At 43.0% G+C, this 24,451-nt stretch overlaps 2 protein-coding genes across 2 annotated transcripts in view; both read right to left on the bottom strand.

Moving 5' to 3' along the window:
- The window catches only part of fer1l6 (fer-1 like family member 6), a 46,993-nt gene extending 24,262 nt beyond the window's left edge, over positions 1–22,731 (bottom strand). Inside the window, exons 1-20 of the mRNA XM_048238421.1 lie at positions 22,588–22,731; positions 22,156–22,235; positions 21,503–21,620; positions 20,762–20,816; positions 20,526–20,657; positions 20,351–20,413; positions 20,167–20,245; positions 19,779–19,935; positions 18,923–19,109; positions 18,115–18,307; positions 16,019–16,341; positions 15,356–15,464; positions 14,981–15,152; positions 14,331–14,451; positions 13,446–13,546; positions 12,945–13,035; positions 11,738–11,857; positions 1,610–1,762; positions 1,073–1,253; positions 631–755 (exon numbers count right to left, since the gene is read on the bottom strand). Coding sequence (XP_048094378.1) covers positions 631–755; positions 1,073–1,253; positions 1,610–1,762; positions 11,738–11,857; positions 12,945–13,035; positions 13,446–13,546; positions 14,331–14,451; positions 14,981–15,152; positions 15,356–15,464; positions 16,019–16,341; positions 18,115–18,307; positions 18,923–19,109; positions 19,779–19,935; positions 20,167–20,245; positions 20,351–20,413; positions 20,526–20,657; positions 20,762–20,816; positions 21,503–21,620; positions 22,156–22,235; positions 22,588–22,619 — 2,592 coding nt within the window. The 5' untranslated portion in view covers positions 22,620–22,731. The remainder of the gene's footprint in view (positions 1–630; positions 756–1,072; positions 1,254–1,609; positions 1,763–11,737; positions 11,858–12,944; positions 13,036–13,445; positions 13,547–14,330; positions 14,452–14,980; positions 15,153–15,355; positions 15,465–16,018; positions 16,342–18,114; positions 18,308–18,922; positions 19,110–19,778; positions 19,936–20,166; positions 20,246–20,350; positions 20,414–20,525; positions 20,658–20,761; positions 20,817–21,502; positions 21,621–22,155; positions 22,236–22,587) is intronic.
- On the bottom strand, positions 3,608–4,588 carry LOC125292398. The gene has a single exon (XM_048239671.1). It carries the CDS (start codon positions 4,538–4,540, stop codon positions 3,683–3,685), a length of 858 nt encoding a protein of 285 aa, XP_048095628.1. The 5' UTR covers positions 4,541–4,588; the 3' UTR covers positions 3,608–3,682.
- Positions 22,732–24,451: the final 1,720 nt, after the last annotated feature.

The raw sequence follows: 24,451 nt of genomic DNA, 5'->3' as shown, positions 1-24,451 counted from the left end.
GCCTTGCTCAAGGGCACAATTGGGGAAGCCGGAATTGAACCGACAACTTTTCAGGCTACTGCCGCGTGGCCAGCCCAGCTCAAACCACTACACTACCACCGCCCACCACATACATGTGTGTTCACATGGATTTGTCATTGTTGTTGGGTTCCATTGTTGTATTTGTTGTTTTGTACTGAATTAAATGAAGGGAAAACATTAATAATACTTAAAGTATAACATTAATATTTGTACATATGTAATAATTCTGATCTCAGATCATCTGCATAGCAATGAAAAGAGACATTATGTTTACATATTAATTTGACCTAGCGGAAGCATGTACTGAGAGAAAAAAAGAGGGCCCAAAATAAACCCCTGCGGGACTCCAGAGGTCAAAGCAGAAGGCACAGTTCATCATGTGTGCAGGTGCAGTATATCATGTTTGTGTGTAATGCTTTACAGTTAAATCATTGACTGTTATTTAAAGTTGACTAAAGTTGACTGATTAGTAGCAGACCCTTTTAGCCAAAGCGACACAGAATTGTAACGGCGGGAATTGAAACTGGGTCGACTGACTGTCAGTCTGTGGCGTTACTGCTGCTCCAAATCATGTGGGTATGTGATGCTTTAGGGCGTTTTCTCTCTTACTGTGGTGTTCTGGCTGTTGTTGATGAAGGAGACCCTGGCGAACGGGTCCGAGAGGCCCGAGGCGTCGGCACCGATGAGCTCGCGGGCCTGGTACATGTGGGCCCGCAGCTGGAAGAGGTGCTGATCTGGGGAGACCAGAACCGACCCGTCATATGAGACACAAACAGATACTTAAGCTGGAATCATTGTGTAGAATAGATGCAGGCAGTATAGCTGTGTGTGTGTGTGTGTGTGTGTGTGTGTGTGTGTGTGTGTGACTTGTGTTGTGTAGAATAGATGCTGGCAGTATAGCTGTGTGTGTGTGTGTGTGTGTGTGTGTGTGTGTGTGTGTGTGTGTGTGACTGTTGTGTTGTGCAGAATAGATACAAGCAGTATGGATGTCTGTTTTCAAATGTCTGGAGTGGCGTATTATAAGAGTGAGGAAGGAGGGAAGGAGTCTTACCTCTGTACAGCAGGAAGGCAGGTGGAGCCCCTGTCCTCTCCTCTGATTGGACAGCTTGCAGCGCCTCAAAGCCTGATGGGAGATTGTCCATCATATGGGCGGAGTCTTGGCAGGTGCCCAGCCACAGGTAGACCTCCAGCTTGGCCTGCACCATCCAGCTGTTCCCCAACCTACCTGGGGGCTACAGATGAGAACACGTTACACCTGACAACTACAGGTTAGAGCACAGGTAACAACCTCCTACCTGGGAGATATAGGAGAGGACACATCTAACAACAATGGATAAAACTACAGGTAACACTCTCTTGATAACTAGCCAGGTTATGAATGGCAGCGGAGTGGAGTAATTAAAGAACAGGGTTCAACACTTAAAGAAGATGGTTCTTTTCTTGTAGCCCTGGTCCCAGAATTTAAGAAAGATCATGTTAACAAGAAAGTAACTCATTCCCACTGTACCTGGTAGACCACTTTCTGACCGGTACCCAGTGGTGGAAAAATACCGATTTTAAGACATATGGGGGTTCTAAGTCTGTATACCTTGAGGAAGAGGGTTTTGATCTTGCCACAGTCCCGACCCATCTCCTCTGGGTTCTCTGAGTATAGAAGGTGCCGTGCCGGGATCCGGCCATATGCAACGCGCTTGTTGTTGCTGAGCAACCACACAAACACATCTGGGAGGGTGTGCTGGGGCTGGAGGAAGTAGCAAACACACACACACACACACACACACACACAAACACAAACACACACACACACACATGCATGTCACGGGGGGGCTGGGTGCATGTAATATTGTGTATATTGTGAACTGTGTGTGATAGGAAATATTCATTGTTGACAATGGGGATTTGGGACATTTATTTTGATGGACTACTTCATAACTGACTTATTATGCCATTGTGCATGGGACAGTCTCAGCCGCTTGGACTGGCAGTGTGCGTGTTTGTGTAAAAGTTTGCTCCTTTAAACACACTGAGGTACTAATTTGGAGCTGCAGGTGTGGGCAATCACTGGCTGCATCGGTGGTTGGTTGCGCTCGAAATTGGGACTGCACCGGGAGGAATAAGAGCCGTGCAGGAGGTTCGGAGAGGTAGAGAGACAACGGGCTGCGAGCTGCTGCGGGATGCTGACGCCGATCGCCGTAATCTAACAGGGAAGTAAGAGGAAACTTTCTGTATCATGTCTTAGCCTTTGGTGTCGCTGACGTTGGTGCCCCGACTTCCAGGTGGGGGCGGCATTGTGGAGGTGAACGGACTGATCCAGACGGGTGTTCCTGAACTTCGGATTCCGTGGACTTTAATGAGACTGAGCTACAAAAAGCTGAACTGTGCTATGCTGGAGTGCCGCTGCTCGCCTACTTCCGTGTTGACAACAGACACCGTTGCGTGGGTGCGCTGCCTGTGACGGCATGACGTCAGCCCCGCGCTAAAGAGACGTTGGGTGAGACTGCGTGATGCAGGAACTGCGTTAAACGAACAGTGCAATATTTTGCTATAGACTGCAGTGGTAATTCATTTTTTGTTTTGTTTTTTTTACCTCCATTCCCCTGTCTGTTTATTAGCGTCTTCTGTGTGTGCCATACTATTGGGTATGGGGAGGGCATGGTCATTGGGGGCGGAGTATGCAGTGGGGATCCATGCTGTGTTGCCGTGCGTTGCTCACCATTTATACTACAGTTGTTGGTGTTGATGTGCTGTGCATTTTTTTGTGCTCTGATGTGCATTGCCCTTTGGGAAGGGGTGGATTATTTTCACTGAATTCTACTAGTGGGCCCCACTGTATTTTGCGTATGTAATATTGTGCCTCCCTATCCGGTAGTTGGTGTTACTACAGTTTTATGAACTTTATGTAAAAACTATTTGTATTTTGACTTTATATTGACAGTTTTTGTGTGTGCAACTGGGATTGGCTGCATTATTGTCCCAGCTTTGTCTGACTACTTTTGTGGCGTAGTCGGCGTACACACATGCCTGACTGGTCAGTTCTGGCAATCAGCAGGAAGAGAAAAAAGTCTCTCTCTCTCTCTCTCTCTCGACAAAAGAGTAAAGGGGGAGAAAATTATGATGGCCCTTAACATGAAATGATGGTGCAGTGTTCAGTTTGGACCGGGTGTGTTTAATCATTAGCAGTGGACACATGCCCAAGGCACCCCCATCGAAAACCTGTTGGTAGCATCGGCTAACTAGCGCCAGATTTCTGAGTGCAGGGGACAAGCCAAGGTAAGCTATGAGACATACGTTCACACTCGGTATCATGTTTCAACACACTTTAGGTCTATCACACCGGAATTAATTCTCCTTTAATCAGTTTGCCACTCCGACGGTCCAGGTTACCGTCAGGTTAGGTACACAAACCATGGGTCACGCACATACGCATTTTTCTAAAGTATATTTTTTTCGATTATTTTTTCTTAATTGTTTTGATGTGTCGGTCTTTATATTGTGTTCATAATTTACTGTGTTTTATTGAAAAAATTGAATCTCTGCAATCATTCACCATTGCTCCTTATTAATCATGAAGACAAAGACAGATTGATGTTTTAAAATTATTTATTTTGTCATGCTCATGAAACAATTAATTTAACATAAGTGGTTGAACAGTCTGTTCCATTCAGAGAGGAAACAGCAGGAAGCCACTGAAGGTGCTGTGATTATCTTCTCTACTAAGGAGCCTGCGGCTTGCAGGGAGTCCCATGTTAACTGTATCTCCCACCTCCAGCTGCAGAGTCACACCACTGGACAGATAAGTGGCGTGTCCATCTGTATCATGCTCATTTAGAAACATGATCCGCTCTCCATTCCTGTATAGTATGATTGCCATCCAGTGTGAGTTTAGTAAATCCATGACCGTGAATCTGAAGTAGTAGACTCCCCTGACTGGAGCTGTGAAGAAGCCTGTTGTGTCACTGTAGGCCTGCCCTACATTGGTGATGATTCTAGTGAAGACCAAGTTCAAGTCAGTTTTCCCAGCCTGTATGTCTACTAAACCCAGCCCTGCTGAGAATGCCACCTTGGGTTGCATAGTGGTCAGGTCTGTGTGTTGTGCTGTGGTGTCTTTCTTCACCTGCTCCATGTCAGTCTCAGTGGCTGCCAGTCTCTCACTCAGATAAACTGTCTGTGATGCAGTTTCCTTCCTCAGATTCAGCACTTCAGTTTCACTAGCAGCCAGTCTGGTCTTTAGCACGGCCATCTCTGTGTTCTGAGCATCATTCTCAGTCTCCATTTTGTACAGTAGGGATTTGGTGTTCTGTAGCTCTTTCTGGGTGACACTCAGCAGCACTCTCTGTTCCACTACCATGTCTCTGAGTTCCCTGAGCTCAGCAGAGACATCCAGCGTGGTACTGACTGCAGCAGCAGCAGCAGCAGCCCCAGTGCTCTGGCTCTCTGTCTGAACTTCAGTCTGGGTGCTCTGAGTCTGAGCTCCACACATGGAGAACAGCAGCACCAGCAGTGGGATGACTGCCCTCATCCTTATTACAACTCTCTGACTGTTAGTAGCAGTAGTAGTAGTAGTCCTCCTGAAACACCCTCTTTTATACGCCTCAGTTGCTCGTTATGTAAGGAATGTCATCACTTTTGGGGTTAAATAAAGTCCAGTGACCCTGATCTTGGGGTTAGATAAAGTCAACATCGATCGACTTTTATATAGGAACATCGATCAAACTTTTTTAGAAACCATAGATAACATTTGATTTTTCCCAGGACATATCTATCTATTTACTCAGATACCTGTCCTGTAGGAAAGTACACACCTTTCACACACTATATCTCCCTCTGCATCACACTATCTCCCATTCTCACACATTAGTCAGGGGGCCAAAACTGATATTAAAACTTTGTCGGGCACTTTTTGGTACAGGCAACCTATCCAGTATTAATATTTAACCCCTCAACATGTGTTCTAGTCAGGTTGTCCGCTTAGAAAATGTTTTTTTGTTCATTTTAACTCTACATTCTTAAAAGTGGTTTAATTTTCTTCCATGTTACCTACTGTAATTTTGGGGAAATGTGCAATATAATCCAATTTATGCGCAAGCATGATCATTAAAAAATAATCAAATATAGCCGCAAGCGGCAATGGCCGGGCCCGAGCACCTGCGGGCCGCAACCCGTGACATGTCGGAATCCAACAAAGCACCGACATGGTGCATTTGTGAAATGTACATATTTGATGCGTGTGCTATTTGTTTTTGTATTTTATTTTCTGCCACATGTACTTGCTTGGCCAGGTGGGGGCGCAATGCAAGGCAGGCCCATTGGGTGTTGTCATAATCATAATATATATCAGTGTTTCTCAAACTTTTTTTCTGGGGACCCACTTTTTAAAAATGACAGACTATCGCGACCCAACTCGTGACTGTGGTAGTTAACAAACTAGATCAGTTGTTCTCAAACTTTTTCTTTCATTCCCCACTTTGATCAAGGGGGCATTCTCGAGCCCCACCTGTCCCTCATCGCTCTAAGAAAGTGGTAGGTCAAGCTTAAAATTGTCAAATTTATTGAAATAATGACAAGTTCTAAATATATCCTCTTCAACAGAGTTAAAATCAGCTGGAGCTGCAGATATAATAATAAATAAATACATAACACACATATTTCTGTTTTCCAACAACATATTAGGAAGTATAGGCCATTTTACAGCATTGTACAATATATTCAATGAAATACCAACATGCTGCATTAAATGGATCCATAATCCAGGTCATACTGAGCACTGCTGGTAAGGAAATATTTTTGAAATAAACTTTGCAGGGATGTGATGTAAGCCTACTGTTTAATACATGGGATCACAAGAGTGCCTCCCAATCAGACGTTTTGCGATTTCGCTCAGAAATCTCAAAGGCATAATACTGTCGCGATCGAGGCGCCTGTCCCATACTCAAGTTTTTTTGGTAAATGCAGTAATCTTATTTGCTAGGTGAGGTAGGTGCTTGTCTTTGCCTTGTAACTGGACATTTAACTCAAATGTATCGCTAAGATGTATCAAATATATCGCTAAGATAGGCCATGCAGCTTTGTCAAGAAATGTTCATTAGTGAACGTGCTTGCAGATTCAAACATGCGCTCTTCCTCCAAGAAGAGGCGACTCGGAGCTCAAACACGCGTGACGGCACTTTACCTCGTGAAAGCCACCTTGCCTCACTATGAAACAGTACAGCCTCTCTTCGCAAAGTGCGGAGAATAGACGTGCTTTTAAGGGCCGGGTTTTGATGAAATTCACCACTTTCACAACAACGTTCAAAATCTCACGTTGTTGCTGGTGCTGCTGTTCTCGATGTGTGGAGCTCAGACTCAAAGCACCCAGACTGAAGTTCAGACAAAGAGCCAGAGCACTGGGGCTGCTGCTGAGGTCAATACCCTGCTGGACGTCGACTTTTTTAGAAACTGTAGATAATAATTTTTTTTTCCCCAGGACATATCTGTTTACTCAGATACCTGTGTGGTGGGAAAGTACAAACCTCTCACCCATCAGGAAGGACAGGAGGGCCACAGTGTCCTTATTTCACTCCGATCTCTTTAAAGCAACACCAAAGAGTTTTTTGTACCTTAAAATAATGTTTCCAAAATCGTTTCAGTTGTTCACTTGTAACATGGTGAACGGCACTTGTGCATTCACTTCACGGCCCTCTATCGGCTATAACCGCACTATGTAAGTTTGCAAGATCGGGTAGCGGATCTGTAGTTCAATAAAATGAGACTAAGAAACTACAAATTTGACTTGCATCTGATGTCGCAATACATCGTACTTTCATAAATCGTGCAACATATTCTACCTTGTCTATGGACATCGTATTTGCAAAGCTGGTGCTGGATAAATAAATAGCATGCGTGCGACAGAGGGAAAGTTCTTTGGTGTTGCTTTAAGTGTTGCCGACCGTAACTTTAAGGAATGAGTTCAGGACTCATTGTTCTGTTAATAATCCCTTATGTGTACAGATAGTAATGGATTGAATAAAGGCAAACCACAATTTTCTTTCCATCTAAAACACTCAGCACTCAAATTTTCCCTTCCAGTCTGAGTTGAGACGACATGTGTATGGAGCTAAATTTGTCTCAATAATATTTTTATATGCGCAGAGGGGGATCCACAAATATTTCTTGATTTGCATGTGTGTTTTGATATCTACAAATAAAAAAAAATCATATTTGTAACTTCGTATATTGATTTTACAAATATAGATGTGCATTTGTAAATAAAATGCCATTTGTAAAACCGAAAATTTCATTTGTGAAATGTGATTCTGCATTTGTGGATCACCAGCACACGCATTCTTCGCTTTCCAAAGTTACGTGTTTTTGAGACGTTCTTCACATGAAAGTCACACAAATCCACACGTAAATAGGCCTACTTTAATTCATCGGCACACAGAAATCGCAATCCAGTAGATGGCGACATCCACAAATATTTCTTGAATTTGCATTAGTGTTTGACATCGACAAATAAAAAAATCATATTTGTAACTTGTAAATTGGTTTTCACAATTGTAGATGTGTATTTGTAAATGAAATGGCATTTGTAAAACTGAAAATTGCCTTTGTGAAATCTAATTTTGCATTTGTGGATCACCAGCACACACAGTTTTCGTTTTCGCATTTGTGGATTTGTGGCCCTCTAATGTATTTGACTTTGACATCCCTGCTGTATAGCCTAGGCTACTGATAAGCTAGCTAGCAGGCAAACTAACTTAGCTAACGTTATATTATCACCATTTTTTCTTTTTTCTACCTGTAGGCTATAAGTTAACCCAAGACAAATTTAGCTCCATACATGTGTGTCTGTTTGGAGAGAAATCTAAAGGGAGGGGGTGCTGAGTCTCAATACGGCAAACCTCTGCCAAGAACACCGATAACAGAGCAGCTTTGATATGAGTGGGAGCACTATCAGACACAGCACTTGGTCACTCTGCTGTTTGTACCATGGCAGTGGCCTGAATTAGAGAGAGTGGGCAAACACAATATTCTTTTTAGTCATTTTAGGAAATAAATTTAAATAGAAATCAGGGTAGTTGTCCTCTGGTTAATCTTAAATCTTCCTCTCTTCCAGCGTAACCCTGCGTTCCCACAGACTATTTACCCAGCAGCCCCTTTCTGCCTGCTGGTGGCCATTACAGCTGCCCACTTGACCCATGACAACATGTTGCTCTGCTTATATAGAAGACCACATGAGAAGACAAGACAAATATGTAATAGTTGGTATGAAACAATGAATATTAAAAAATACATATATTGATTAGGATTATGCTGCTGTGCTGAGTTTGGACTGTGTGTTCAATGAAAGCAGTACACACACACACACACACACACACACACACAAATGCTTTATCAATAGTGCATCACACTATCACCAATTTTCTCTACCCCATTCCCCATTTCTCTCTCTGCCACACACACTCTGTCTCTCTCTTCCTCTCCAATACACACATACATGCACACAGACACACTCTCTCTCTCACCCCCACACACACACACACAGACTCTCTCCCACTCTCTTTCTGCTATCTCTTGTTCCATTTCTCATGACACCTTTACAGTATATGTGCAGTGGAAGATGCTCTACAAAGGCACACACAAAGACACACACTCACACAAAGACACACAAACACACACACACACACACACACACACACAGACACACACATACAAAGACACACGCACACACACACACACACACACATGCAGTTTAAATTAGACCCAATCAGCTCAAAGATGCTCTCCTTCTAGACTAGAGAATAACTTATCATCCATGTGTCATTGTGTGCAACCATCATCCAGTGAGAATAACAAAAAGAACATCAGACTTTGTTTGCTCATAATCATTTGTACTTTATTTATGACTGGTCAGCATCAGCATCATGTTGAACAGTGTGTTCCATTCAGAGAGGAAACAGCAGGAAGCCACTGAAGATGCTGTAATTATCAGTATCATCATAGAGCCTGTAGTTTGCAGGGATTCTCATGTTAACTACATCTCTCACCTCCAGCTGCAGAGTCACACCACTGGACAGATAGGAGGGCTCTCCATTCTTATACATCCTGATGTACATACTGCGTGAGTATAGGTGATCCATGACAGTGAATCTGAAGGTTTCCAACATTGGTGATAATTTTAGTGAAGACCAAAATTCAAATCACTATTCCCAGACTCTATGTCTCCTGAGTTAGTCAGCCCTACTGAGAATGCCACCTTGGGTTGCTCTGTGATCTCTTTCTCCAGATTCACTACATCAGTCTCACTGGCAGACAGTCTGGTCTCTTGTGCTGCATTTTCCTCGATCAGGTTAATCACTTCAGTCTTCATAGCGGTCAGGTCTGTGTGTTGAACTTCATTGTCTTTCTTCACATGTTCCATGTCAGTCTCGGCAGTGGCCAGTCTCTCAGTAACTGACCTCAGATCAGCTGTCTGTGCTGCAGTTTCCTTCCTCAGATTCTACAACTTCAGTTTCACTAGCAGTCAGCCTGGTCTTCAGCACGGTCAGCTCTGTCTCCTGTGCAGAGTTGTCCTTCATCAGGTTCATCACTTCAGTCTGCATGGTGGTCAGCTCTGTTGGGCTGCATTTTCAATCTTCAGGTTAATCACTTCAGCCTCCACTTTCTGTAGCTCATTCTGGGTGACAGTCAGCAGCACTCTCTGCTCCACCACCATGTCTTTGAGTTCCCTGAGCTCAGCAGAGACGTCCAGCTGGGTAGTGACCGCAGCAGCAGCAGCCCCAGTGCTCTGGCTCTCTGTCTGAACTTCAGTCTAGGTGCTCCGAGTCTGAGCTCCACACATGGAGAACAGCAGCACCAGCAGTGGGATGACTGCCCCCATACTTATTACAACTCTCTGACTGTCTAACATAGTAGTAGCAGCAGCAGCAGCAGTTCTTGTGGTGGTGGTAGTAGCAGTAGCAGTAGTAGTAGTAGTAGTAGTAGTAGTAAACACCCTCTTTTATATGCATGTTGCTCGTTGTTTCATCACTTTTTGGGTTACACACTGATCAGACTTCTTTTAGAAATTGTAGATATCATGTTTTATTTTCCAGGACATATCTGTTTACTCAGATACCTGTGTTGTGGGAAAGTACAAACCTGTCACCCATCAGGTAGGACAGGAGGACCACAGTGTCCTTATTTCACCCTGGACTCTTCAAGTGTTTAAGGGCCCATCCCAATACCTCCCCTACCCCTAGATTTTTGCCCTAACCCTCGTTTTTGCGTGTGCACGTGTAGGGCTAGGGTGTCCCATTACTTTAGAGAGCAAGGGGAAGTGCTATTTTCCCCTTAAAATCAACCCTCAAAATATAGCCAGGACCGATGCAGGCTTAAAACGAAGTGGGAGATGAAATTACCCAGGATACCGTGCGAGCTCAGCAAGCCGGCCAAATTTTTCATATATTTTCGCAAATAAGCATATTAAAATTTCGAAATATGTTGGAAAATGTTAGTTTGATGTACATCTGATCGACTGTTGAGTTTTGAACACTAATGTAAAAATATCTCACAAAGCTATCTGACGATGTTCATGATATGTCTTTATATCTCTTTATATATCTATATCTTTAATGTTGAGGGCAATCAAACCAGACGAAGATAAACCAGGAAGTTTTAATGGGGCAGGCTAAAATGGGACGGGCCCTAAGTGTTAGTGGTGTCCCAATTCATAGGGAAAAATCGTCAGCTTTTAATGTTGAAGGAAGGAGTTCAGGACTCATTGTTCTGATAATAATGAGTTCCCATTGTCATTATGTGTACAGATGTGTATAGTAATGGATTGAATAAAGGCAAATCACAATTTTCTTTCCATCTAAAACACTCAGCACTCAAATCTTCCCTTCCAGTCTGAGTCGAGACGACATGCTTGTGTGTGTTTGGAGAGAACACAAAAGGGAGGGGGGTGCTGTGTCTCAATACAGCAAACCTATGCCAAGAACACCGATAACAGAGCACCTTTGATATGAGTGAGAGTGCAATCAGACACAACACTTGGTCACTTTGCTGTTTGTACCATGGCAGTGGCCTGAATTAGAGAGAGGGCAAACACAATATTCTTTCTGGACATTTTAAGAAATACATTTAAATAGAAATTGTCATTTTAATCAGGGTAGTTGTACTCTGGTTAATCTTAAATCTTCCTCTCTTCCATTACAGCTGCCCACTTGACCCATGAAGACTGAACATGTTGCTCCCACACTATTTACCCAGCAGCCCCTTCTGCAATGAGAATTTAAAAAGATAAACATTGATTACACATACTGCAGTTTGCCCCACACACACACACACACACACACACACACACACAGAGACACACTCTCTCGGTCTCTCTCTCTCTCTCTCTCTCTCTTACCCCCCACACACACACACACACAGCTCTCTTTCTCTCTGCTATCTCTTGTTCCAATACTCATGACACCTTTACAGTATGTCTGTAAATTACCCTTGCATAGAAGTACACATACAAAGACACAGACTTTCAATCTTTCAATCTTCCTCACACAACAAATACAGGCACACACACAGACACAGACACACAGTTTAAATTAGACCCGATCAGCTCAACGATGCTCTCTTCCTAGCACATCTTGCACATCTGTTAGCAGAAGCTTATTTTGTGAAACATAGTGCCCCACCCATGAACAACATACATCCACACAGACAATTACAAATCACACACACACCGCACACTGACCTCCTCCACAAGGAAGCGTAGTCTCTGTGTGAGTTTCTGGGCCTCTAGAAGCAGCTCCTTCACACTCAGAGGCTTCCTCTTGGGCAGTGTGATGAAGCCAATCAGCTCAACGATGCTCTCCTACAGGACACACACACACACACACACATAGTGTAAATTAGACCCGATCAGCTCAATGGCGCTCTCCTGCAGGACACACACACACACACTCACACTCACACTCACACACACACACACACACAGTGTAAATTAGACCTGATCAGCTCAATGGAGCTCTCCTGCAGGACACACACACACACACAGTACAAATTAGACCCGATCAGCTCAATGACAATGGCACTCTCCTACAGGGCCCCAGTGACTCACATATCATTTCATTATTTTAATTCTGTGTATTTGGTTAGTGAGGTTCTGGTTCCTGGTCTATGACTCGGCTGTGTCCTCTGATCTATGGTGGTCTGTGTCGCCTGGTCTATGGTGGTCTGTGTCCCCTGGTCTATGACTCGGCTGTGTCCCCTGATCTATGGTGGTCTGTGTCCCCTGATCTATGGTGGTCTGTGTCCCCTGGTCTATGGTGGTCTGTATCCCCTGGTCTATGACTCGGCTGTGTCCCCTGATCTATGGTGGTCTGTGTCCCCTGGTCTATGACTCGGCTGTGTCCCCTGGTCTATGGTGGTCTGTGTCCCCTGGTCTATGCCTAGTGTATCCTGGTCTATACACTGCAAAAACTGCTTATCTAACAAAATCTCACCAAGTGTTATTAATCTTATATCAAGATAAAAAAAAACTAGTTGGTATTGTTTTCAGTATAAAGAGACTTACCTAGCGCTTTCTTGTGAAAACATTTGACTTCATTTTAAAAAAGTTTGACTTATCTTAAGACATCTCATCCTGAAAACAAGCAAATTTGTCTGCCAGTGCGTTAAGCAAATGTGTCCTAAAAACAAGCAAATTTGTCTGCCAGTGCGTTGAGCAAATTTGTCTTGATAAGACTCCTTAAAATAAGTCAAAGTCTTCTTAAATTAAGTCAAAATGTTCTTTTGAGAGGGCGCTAGGTAAGTCTTTTCATACTAAAAACAATACAAAATAGATTTTTTAATCTTAATATAAGATTAATAACACTTGGTTAGATTTCATTTTTTGCAGTGTAAGTGGGCTGGGGTTCTTACCAGTTCCTGTTTGGTCTATGGTGGGCTGGGGTTCTTACCAGTTCCTGTTTGCACAGGGTCAGGCGCTTCTTGTCCAGCAGGGTGAGACGGTTCCCCTTCGCCCTCCGCTCAGCAAAGGCAATGAAGTTCCTGCAGAAGGACGGAGGTGCCCAGTCACACAACACATCAGGCATTTCTCAGTACTGACTCAGCAGTCACGCACATCCTCTCTTTCTCTCTCTCTCTCTCTCTCTCTCTCGCATGTGCACGCACACACACAGGCTCCTGTTGTTTCAACAGCACTGAGGTGAAAGATGGCATAGATACCAAACATTCTCACTAATCCACACACTTTATGCGTGTGTGCGTGTGTGTGTGTGTTTGATTATCTACACCCATGAACTGTCCTGTATATGCTGACCTGTATATGTGGATGCATCATGCATGGACTTGAGTCCCCAGTAATCCCCAGGCTGCCCTAATGGCTCACATCTGCAACAGCCCCTATCTGTATCTGTGTGTTCTGTTCTGGGTGGTCAGTCGCGCTGTGCTGGACTTACCTGGCACCCCTGCAGAATTCCTGAAAGACCCGGAGAAGAAGAGCCTCCGCCCCTGCGTCAAGCAGCTTGTTCAGTGACCCTGCCTTGGCCACACCCTCCTCCTGTGATTGGACAGAGCACAGCAGCATCGAGGAATCTCAATTACATTTTGTTCTTCATTTAATAAGAAGAAAGAAAAACTTCATATCAATATGAATCAGCCATATTTTTTAATCCCTTATAAATACAAATCTATGTGGATTATGTTTTAATCCCTTACAAATAAAAATCTATGTACATCATTTTGCCTGCAGACATCATGTATGGGAACCTATTCAATTTGGACGTGTTCTTTTTTTATGTTAATGAAAGCATCAGCTGCATGCTTATCAAACAAATCTCACACATGCTCAGACGTATGTGAATGACAATACTCAATGCCTGAGACATGCATGCAACATGTTAAAAGACAAATGTTATCTGGCAACCACACCCAGAACAACAGATGAATACAGATAAAAAAGACAGCACTGTATAGACCCTTTCAACAATAAAAACAAAAACAATGCTTGACTGTTCTATTTGGGCCCCAATGTACTTCCTCTGCATTAAGATAACATATGGAATGTTAAAACGGAAGTCTTGTGGGGCCAACTATGATGCTGATAATGGAACTCTCTTGAAAGGGTCCATAGCACCAAAGATCCTTGATTACTAGCTCCGCTTTAACCCTCTCTGATAGCACTCTACATATGACACAATGTCTATGTCACAGATCTCTTAGTTGTTAGCATGCTATGGTGATGCTGTTCAGGATGTTGGAGTAGTGCAGGCAGTATGAATATGTGTGTGTGTGTGTGTGTATGCATGCATGCGTGCGTGCGTGCAAGGGTTGGCTGGACGTACAAACGCTATGGCGATGCTGTCCAGGACGTTGGAGTAATGCAGGCGGTAGGTGCGGCCTTCCCAGCAGCTCATCACGTGGACGCAGGGCTTCTTCTGGCCGATGGGCAGGTAGTTGTAGTTCCTGTGGGGGGAGGTCAAAAGAACTATTCAGTAACACTACGATTGTAATTCTAAACAGATATTGATATTTTAGCTCAACAGCAGATCAAATTATCAAATGGCAAACTCCCTTCCTCCCCGCAGAGCAAGTACTAGATGTCAGAGCACATGCCTTATGATGTTTGTTTGTTGTTTACTCTTTTCACTGGGTGTGAAGTGTATAATAACTGACTTCACCCATAGATATTTGGGCTTGTTACTTGGCATTTACTGTGGGTAACACTTTCCCAGTACCGTGAATAAAGCTGCAGTCTTACACCAGTTGTCTTGGATTCATTTTGACCTCACAAGTTTATCCTGATTTGGCTGCGTAAAAATCTGTGATGCAAATGTAAAGTAGTAAAACTGCACCATACAGTTTCTGTGAGATACATCCATTACAGGCCCTGTAGAGTAAACCTGTCTGCACCATAGAGTTTCTGTGAGATACATCCATTACAGGACCTGTAGAGTAAACCTGTCTGCACAATGGTGTTCAGTTCCTACAGGACCTGTTTCCGTCGACGATGACGGGTTTCTCTGGGGGTGTGGTAGACTTGCAGAGCAAAGGCTCTGGGGAATCCAGAAGGGGCGTGGTCTGGGAGGAGTCAGGATCATGAGACTCCGACCCTCCTCTCTTCTTACTCGACCCATGAGCGCCTTCTACCACATTCCCATAACTCCCTGCACACACACATAAAAATACCAACGGCACATGTTGTACTTCTGCACAATGGTGTACAATTAAAAAAAATAAATACATAAATGAAAGTGCTTTATTTAAAATGAAAGTATATTTATTTGATGAAGAGTAGAATAGTAAAACAATTATTCATACAACATAAAAAATCTGCAAGTTAACATAACTGATTAAAACTGGAAAGTACCAATGGTGAATTCAAAGTTGATGGGTCGATCACCGATCTTCCTGTCAATCAACGAGGCCTCAAACACAGCTCCAAACAGCATATAGTTTTCCTTGTCTTCAACACCAACCTGCCAAAGAAACACATCACTTAGTACAACACATGTGTCCCAATTACAAAAATACTCAGTCCAGATTACTATTTTAGGGCTATCTGATCACATGATCTGCGATTACTACTTTCGGGCTAAAGACCACCTTCATTTATCTATGTTCTAGTTCTTTTATATTTCCAGCTATATTAAGACCCTCTGCAGTGCTTTGCGAGCAGTGTAGCTCCCACACACGTACAGATAACTGGAGGCTTTCTACGTCAGCTGTCTATGTTCATTCCTTTCTACATCAGGCTACCTCTTGCTCTTGTTCATTTTCCCTGTCATGTCCTCTGCTTCATCTCTGCTTTGTATCATCCTCCTCTCTCTCTCTCTCTCTCTCTTCTCTCTCTCAAGTCAAGTCAAGTCACATTTATTTATATAGCACACTTAAACACAATGTAATTGACCCAAGGTGCTCAAATCAAACAAATCAAGGTGCTCTCCTTTGCAAGTGATCATAATCCCTCTCTCTCTCTCTCTCTTTCCCTCTTTCTCTCTCTCTCTCTCTCTCTCTCTCACCCCCCTCTCACCGTAGGTGGGTTCTCCACAGGGATGACCTCCGGTCCAGCAGCCTTGCTCCTCTCCTCCTCCCCGGCTGCGCCTCCTCCTGCTCCCCCTGCCTGCTCCTTCCCCGCCACCTTCCCTCCCTTCTCCTTCAGAGGGGACCTGAGCTCCTTGGCCGAGCGCGTCATCTTGGTCTCCGCGGCGCTGGCTCCGGACAGGATCTCCACGGCGAGCTCGATGAAGACGCGGCCTCGGAACGATGCCCCCTCCCCCATGCCCTCGTTCAGCTCGCTGTTGTCTGCCGAGCCGTAGATGTTGATCCAGGCTGGACCAAACGTGGGCAGAAACCCTGGGGAGAGAGGGAGGATGGAACAGATGAGAACCAGAACAGAGTCAGGAACCAAGTAACCTGGGAACCGTAGCACTGTTTGGGAAACCTACTCAATAAAACAACGCAATGATGAACTAACAATCACAGACAGGTATGTAGTAAACTCTTGGCAGAGAAAAACACACATTAGAGAAAGACAAAAATAATCATTTTAGATGTGAGTTAAAAACAGTCATCAATATTCACTGAATATATATTACTAAAGGGGAGGTTACATCGGCACATAACTGAAGTGTTTCATTCACAGAACGTCTACAACAACAATTAGCTTTCGCTAAAATAAATGGAACTGGCTACACCAGAGACTTTCTAATGAGGAGACATAGCACTCAAAAAATCATTCATAGAAATGCATGGTGTTAGTTACGCCAGTAACTAACACCAGTAACGCCAATATAGCAGTGGTCTACACATACCCAACCCCATACCACGGCAAAACGTCGACAATACATTGAGCCAATCATGTGTTGTGTTGTGAATACATTGAGTCAATCGTGGTGTGTTGTGAAGACATCGTGCAATCATGTGTTGTGACCTCAAGGGCATGCCAAATGTACAGTATGTGTTTTTTTTCTCCAAACTGTATGCCGTCACACACACACAGACAGCAGACACTGATACCGGTAACACAAAACTGAATTAAGAATTCACTTGCCACGGAGACGTTTTCCACTGCTGTTTTTTTTTTAATTTATTTTTATTCAGGTTAATATTTAGCTTCAAAATTTATTTTTAGCTCTTAAAAAATTACAGAGATCTGGAGCTCGGTGACCTCATAGCTGGCCTGCTTACATGCCTATGCACAGATCTCGTTGTCAGCTTAATTTAAAAAAAAAAAGAAAAAGGCAAAGGAAGAAAAGATGAAAGGTTGACATGAAAAAAGGCATATGTGACGTGAGGTAGTGAGACATTTGTCAACTGTGTGAGTTGGCAACCTTGGTGACACTGCAGCCTTTTCATTGTCTCTTGTGCTTATCCTGCTATTGCTATTTTTTTTTTTAAATAACAGTGATAGAGTAGACATAGGCTACTGATAGGCATTAGTGAAGCGTATTTATTTGGAGACCTAGACACTGGGCTTCTTCGCGGATAAAGTAGGCTATATTGAGCCAGGCCGACGGCCGTTGGATGGACGGCCGTTCTGGACTTTTCCAGAATGTCCAGATTGCCAATCCGCCCCTGATACAGTAGTATCTCCATTGCAGCAGATCTATCTAATTTACATTATGCTACTCCGTTTAATTGGGAACGCATTTGAGCGTGCACGAGAGGGAGAGAACGTGGCAGGTTCTAGCTGGCTTGTCATTGTTGATAATTGATATCTCCTTTTTATGAGAAACTTTTAAAAGGAAATCGCGATGCAACACTTGTTCCCACTACTGACCATTTATAAACTGTAAGAGGGCACAGCCATAGGCACAGCACTATAGGCTATATTTGAGTGGAGCAGGCATTAACAGTATTTTTTAAGAAATTAATTTTCTACAACATAATTACTTTGTCATTATTATCATTTAAATGATACAAAACGTTATATATATATATATATACACTGCATTTTTTCACAACATAATTACTTTGTCATTATTATCATTTAAATGATACAAAACATTATATATATAATATATACTATATACTGTATATACTATATACTGCATTTTCCAATTTTCAAGACCCAATGTGGCCCTTGAGTCAAAAAGTTTGGCCACCCCTGGTATACTGTAGGTGTACCTTTATCGCCGTCCTGGTCGTTGGAGATGCGCCGCAGGTCGATGTAGTGGGTGCCTATGGCGACGTCGTTCATGCTGCCCTCGTCAATCATCTGGATCTTGAGCCGTTGGCAGAGCGGAGGGAACATCTCCTTAAAGACGATCTGCTCGTTCCACACGGGCTCCGCTGTGCTCTTCTGGGTCGACGTGCGGCCCTGGAGCAAACGACATGGGCGGGAGGAGAGCGAGGAGGCATATTTTTGGTAACTAATGGTTACAAAGAAAAACTTGGTCGCCGCACACTCTATCTCTTAATTCTTTTATTCCAACGTTTCGGCCTGTCAGCCTTTTGTCAAGGATAGGTTATTTTCCCTTGCCAGCACCTCGGAGGGTGTGCATTCTTTTCTATATTTATAAACTAATGGTTTAAGGTAATGGTAAAAGCAGCAGTTTCTCTTTACAAAACACACTTTGTGGAACACTGCTATGGCTAAAAAACCCAGGTTCTGGTGAGAACCTCAATTTGTCTCATAAACACGGCAGCCATTGTAAACCAAAACGAGACTATGGGGTACGCAAACCAGTATTGTTGTGTTCTATGTATTTGCCAGTAGGTGGTGAGAATGCATTAATGATATAGTCAGTGTACCCCATAGCCTCCTTTTGGTTTGCACATCGCCACGTGAATAAGGCCAATTATGTATTTTAAGGGAGGTAACTGTGTGCCAGATTTTGTGTTTTCTCTGATGCACTGGTCTTTCCTCTGAGTTTATCCACACAAATCCATTCTTTCATAGAGAATTAGTCAGATGAGCATAATCTAAAGTTACCACTTGGCCAAAGAAGGACACCACCACGTAAGGGTCTATGAGAGCGGTGTTGTCGCCGATGAAGGCTTTGGTGACGTTGGCCATGATGCTGGAGTTGTTGCGGGGCAGGCCCTCTGCCCGGAACACCTTCACATGGAACCGGGCCCAAGGACGCTCAGAGGGGAAGCCCTGGGGCAGTAAGAGGTTGCTGGGGTCAGGGGTCACAGGAAACAGGAAGCAGAGGAGAGGAGGTGTAAAGTTAGCCACCTGAGTTTGGTTTGGCTTCTGGTTTGTTCCAGCTTTGGTCTGTCCGAAACTCAGTTCAACAGAATACAGCACAACCACGTTTTATAATGACATTTTAAAATACAGATGAAAATAAAGAATGATAATATGAAATACAGATTAATTCTACAGTTTTACAAAAACACTGAGACACCTGTCATACACCCTCCGAAGGGGAAAGGCCTGTGGTCAAACATGCAGATGATCAGCAGATGCATTTAGGTAAATTAAATAACAGAAATAAAAATTTAATTACCTCTGGTACATATTGTTTGCGTAGAAATTAACTATGGTTTGCACAGAAAGAAATACTGTATGCATCTAATTATCTTAATTGCAAATCATTGGACCACACCCTTTGTCCTCACTGTCAGTGTGTGCTTACCAGATGGAATGGATACGACCAATAAAGTTTACAGCTTAATTTGATAGATAAGAGCTGTAAGACAGTCAGCTGCCCCTCACAGAAAGACACAAGGCTGAGGATGTGACCAGGCAAAAAAGCCTCATAGAAATGCTAATTCCACCTAGCGCATGTTGTTACTGCTAGTTAATCAGTATGGAGCATGAACAAGAGACAGGACAACATTACTTTTCAATGACCTCCTCAGCATCGCTGAACTTCTGTGAGGGCTCCGGTGAGTCGCCCTTCCCTGTGACGCTGATGTCACACTTCAGGTAACCTTTGACCCCGGCTCGGATGTTGCAGGGATCCATCAGCACCGTCCATTTGTTGATAAACTGGTGACCTTGGAGACAGCGACAGTGGACGTTTCAGAAATGGAGCGTTGGTGAGTACATAAGTAATCTTTTATCCATTCATGATGCCCTTCAACATGTTATGAGGTGATCCTCACTATTGTTTCACTAGGCCAACCCATTTCCGCACAAACTATGCTTAATTAATGACGCTACTGGAATGCAATGGTATTATTTCTCTAATCATAGTAGAAGCAACACAACTTCAGAGGGAGGCTCACCTGGTTGGCTGTAGACTGTTCCAACATCAAGCTTGAAGGAGCCGATGCAAAAGCTTCTCATTATCTTGGAGTGCATCACCTGGAGTAAAGAGGTGATTATATAGATGGTTTGTGTATCCCTGGGCAGATAAATCTATCAGAATGACTTGGTTAGTTAGGTAGAGTTATGTGTTGACTTGCTTACCGACAGTTTGATGACTTTGTCAAAGAAGGTCTCTTGTGGGCCGAAAAAGTCAAACACAAAGTACTGTTCAGGCACAAAAAAAAAAGATTTGATCAATATCAGTGGATAAACCAGACACAGGCCCGTCTTCAGTACCCCCTGATGTTTAAATAAATTACTTTAAAATAAGCTGTACCTCATTATAAAAGGGGGCGTTAGTCCCCTCTTTGACTGTTGTCTGTTTCCGTTCATCTCCAACCTCCATCACTACACTGGGGTCGATGTTCTCCCCCACCAGTTGTTTTGCCTTTGTGATGTTGATGGAAATCTTCATGAAGAAGCAAAGCACAAAAGTCATTAGCCGCTCAGTGTCCATGTTGCATGAGAAATGGCCTTATTTTGAAAAGCACTTGACGGTCAACTAATTTTTACCTGGAAGGTTTTGGGTCTGCTCTCTCCCTCCAAAATCTTGGCCAGATGTCTGGACCTGTGTGTTGACCAGTAGAAAGACCGAGTCACCTTTTCAAACATGGTCTACTACAACTACAGATATGAGAAGGTCAAAGGTCACCTGTACCTCTGAATGGCATAGCACCTTCATATATCTCTGAGCTTTTAATATCTTATCAACCACAAAGGAAACTTAGATCATCCCATTCTAATCTTTTAATCGTACCCAAAGTGCTCCACAAACAAAGTGGAGAAGCTGCTTTTATCCATTATGCCCCCAAACTATGGAACACCCTGCCTCTGTACATCAAGCAGGCGAGTTCAGTAAATATTTTTAAAAAAGATCTGAAAACATACCTGTACAGGAAAGCTTTTAGTTAACTCATCTTATCCTGTAGACTACTTTTTCAGATTATTCTACATCTGCTGCTATAGTAATATGGGAGTTTTTCCTTGCCACAGTTAACATATGGCGTGCTTGTGGGGGGTAAGAGGGTTAAGGCTGCCAGTCTTATGACATGTCATTTTCTATATTTTTGATATGTTGCTGAGTGGATCATAAACGGCCCCTAGCAATGAAGAAAAGTGATTGATAATGACTGACTGACTATTATTGTGTTACATGCTTCAAATGTAAAGCACTTTGAGCTGCATTCTGTGTATGAAAGGTGCTATACAAATAAAGCTTATTATTATTATTATTATTATTATTATTATTATTACCTCTTGGTTCGGGGCACCTGTCTGAATGGGGGCAGGCCTGAGGGTCCAGCCAGAGGACTTCTCTCAGGGACATCACCCAGTAAAGGGTCTTCCAGGCCAGACTCTACCTCCGATCCCTCTGCAGAAAACAGAAAAAACAAAACCACACACAAGACAATAAAAAAATAAATGAATAAATATATTTGTTAATGATGGTGACTAAGACAGAGAATGTACACTCTTAACTGCACAAAGTCTAAAGACCAATTCAAACTGTTTCAAAAACAAGCGTCTCAATGGCCTTTATAATATTCTCATTTGTTTGAACTGGTTTCTGTTTCTTTCTTTCTTTTTTTATTAATTTATTATACATTTAATTTATTACTTATTACAGTCCAGACTGACAGAAACAAATTACACCTACAGCTATCTTCAATTGTGTAAAAGCATTCTATATAAGCACGGCCAGCATATGTCATGATAAACATGAAACTCATGTTAGCATAGCAAGTGTCTACCATCAGTGAGCTCAATGACTAGGCTTTAACGATAACACACTATAAAGCCAGTCACGAGCTTCTGTGTAGTTATTCTGAGAGTCATAACTGTCCTCTCTCACACATGTAACTCTCACTCATCTGCATACAGCAGAATGTTTACTTTCAAGGCCTTACCCAGTGCACCTTTGTTTGCCAAGACTAGACCCTTGTTGGCTTTCTTCTTTCTCTTCTTCACCTTGATACCAAATAATTTTCTGTAAAAGGAAAAGAGATTTTTAGGTTGAGTTAATTAACACACTGTTTATGGGCATGCACATACCAAACATAAACCCCCAAAACACACACACACACACACACACACACATAAGCAAAACACACTTACATAGTAGTCTGAGACATGAGGATCCACTAAAACACTACAAAATGGAAATACTGAACACTAGTTGTGCATCTCCGTTAACACCACTTGTTATCCATACCATCCTTGGGCAAGCTCTGTCAAAACTCTGGTCTAAAACTCTAAACCATGTGACTTGGTGTCTCCACTCTGTCTTTTGACACTTATCTGGCTAATTACACCATCCATCATTCGTCCGGCACACTTACCGCTGTGTCGTCGGGGTGTTCTCCGGATCCATGACTCACAGAGGTCCTAGGGATATGTAGTCTCTGACTGGCACCGCTTCTGACCACCAAACTTCTCTAATATACAATGTGCAGAATGCTAAGAATCAAGAGTCACATGCTATCACTGATGTGTCCTATGAGAGAGAAATAGGGAGAGAGAAACAGAGTGAGAGCTAGAGATGAGCATAGGAGTTAACAGCTGTGCATACACACACCCCTTGGAGTATAGAGCTTGTTTGACTTTCTGTGGCAGGTAAATTCTGCATGTGTGTGGTAGGCAGGAAGGCTTGGCTGTTAGCTGTATGTAGCACTAGTGTACAAACATCCAGCTCGCGCAGGTATGTCAAAGTCAAATACATTAGAGGGCCAAAAAAACAAATTTGCTACAAGCCGAGGGCCGGATTGGTTCAATGTTTATTAAAACATATTAAAATGACTGCACGTAACCTATTGAACCAAGACGTGTACTGTATTTTATTTAATGATTAAATGAATTAATTACATTTAATTTTAATGCCTGAATGTAAGGATTCAGGAAACACAGCTTTTGTGAATGGTATGGCGGATCAGATAATGCGTAAATCACTGATCTAGAGATCTTTAACTATCTTTAACTAAGACTAATTAATAGCTTTTGGCTGACTTTAATACGTAATGGCAACAGTGTTTTATATAGTCTGTGCTCTGTTTTTTATGGAAGTTGCATAAATCCACGTCGTTCTATTAAATGTCGTTTCATAATTAAATAGCCTTCCAATAGGTTGAAGCTTTGTGCACACGCATGCATTGAATAAACGCTCATACCACGACTTAATTCTATGCCTCTATGTTTGATGACACCAAACAAGTATTTCCTACTAATTGCAGAAATGTTTGTTTTCTTTTTCTGTCCGCGGCTCCTTGATCAATTGCGCAGCAAATTATCAGACGATGACCCGGGAATCATTTCACACTGCAGACCATTGTCCACATTGCAGACCGCGGCCCATAGTTTGACAAATGGTGACCTGCATGCTGCCATATTAAGGCCTTTTTACGGTGTTTTTTAGCCGGGTTTTCACGTGGAAGGCTCTGTAGAAATCTGACACCATCTGACACCCGTTCACAGACACCAGAATGAACGAGTTCACAGTAACATTCATCAGGCAATAGTAATACAGTAGCCTACGTTCAGTTCACGTTCGCTCAAAATATGAACGAGTAACGCGTTCAGACACAACACTGGGGAGGGGGGAGCTGAAAGTTGACATCTGCCCTGACTGAATACTGATGAATAATGAAGCCGAGGTCCACTTGCGGCGCCGCAGTGAGTGCGTGGGCTACCGTTGCATTGTGGGAAATGGAGTATTGGTGCGTGCAAAACAGCAGCCGGCGGGCCGGTTCTAATACTAATCAAATATCATCCCGGGGGCCGTAGATAATTCTTTCGCGGGCCGGATCCTTGACTTTGACATGTCTGAGCTAGCGTATCTGTCTTGGAGCTAATGAGAATCTCTTTGTGTACCAGCCTACAAATATGGCAAGCATCTAAATGACATTTCCTGTATGGCATTATAAAATATGAGAAATAAGCACTTGTACAACATGCTGTTATACTCTGACCGAGTCTGAATCCCTAAAACCTAGTAAGAAATTGTAGAGCAATTTTGGACATGTCGTTCCGGCAACGTTTGCAGAACCCCTGCAGTGACCTCAACACCAGTTACAAATAGAGATGATGCTCCAGTGTGTCCACATGGTCCTTCCTTGAAAAAAAAAATACATTTGAGAGGTAATGCAATCTTATCTTATCTATAGATACATGTGATGAAACTGTATGAAAAATACATTCTAGTGCTGTCAT

The sequence above is a fragment of the Alosa alosa genome, chromosome 3, assembly GCF_017589495.1.
Source record: "Alosa alosa isolate M-15738 ecotype Scorff River chromosome 3, AALO_Geno_1.1, whole genome shotgun sequence".
NCBI classification, from domain to species: Eukaryota; Metazoa; Chordata; class Actinopteri; order Clupeiformes; family Clupeidae; genus Alosa; species Alosa alosa.
This window is presented reverse-complemented; position numbering and strand designations above follow the sequence as displayed.

Coding starts and splice junctions, on each gene's coding strand:
- LOC125292398 (XM_048239671.1), bottom strand. CDS start 4,540: ATGAGGGCAGTCATCCCACTGCTGGTGCTGCTGTTCTCCATGTGTGGA.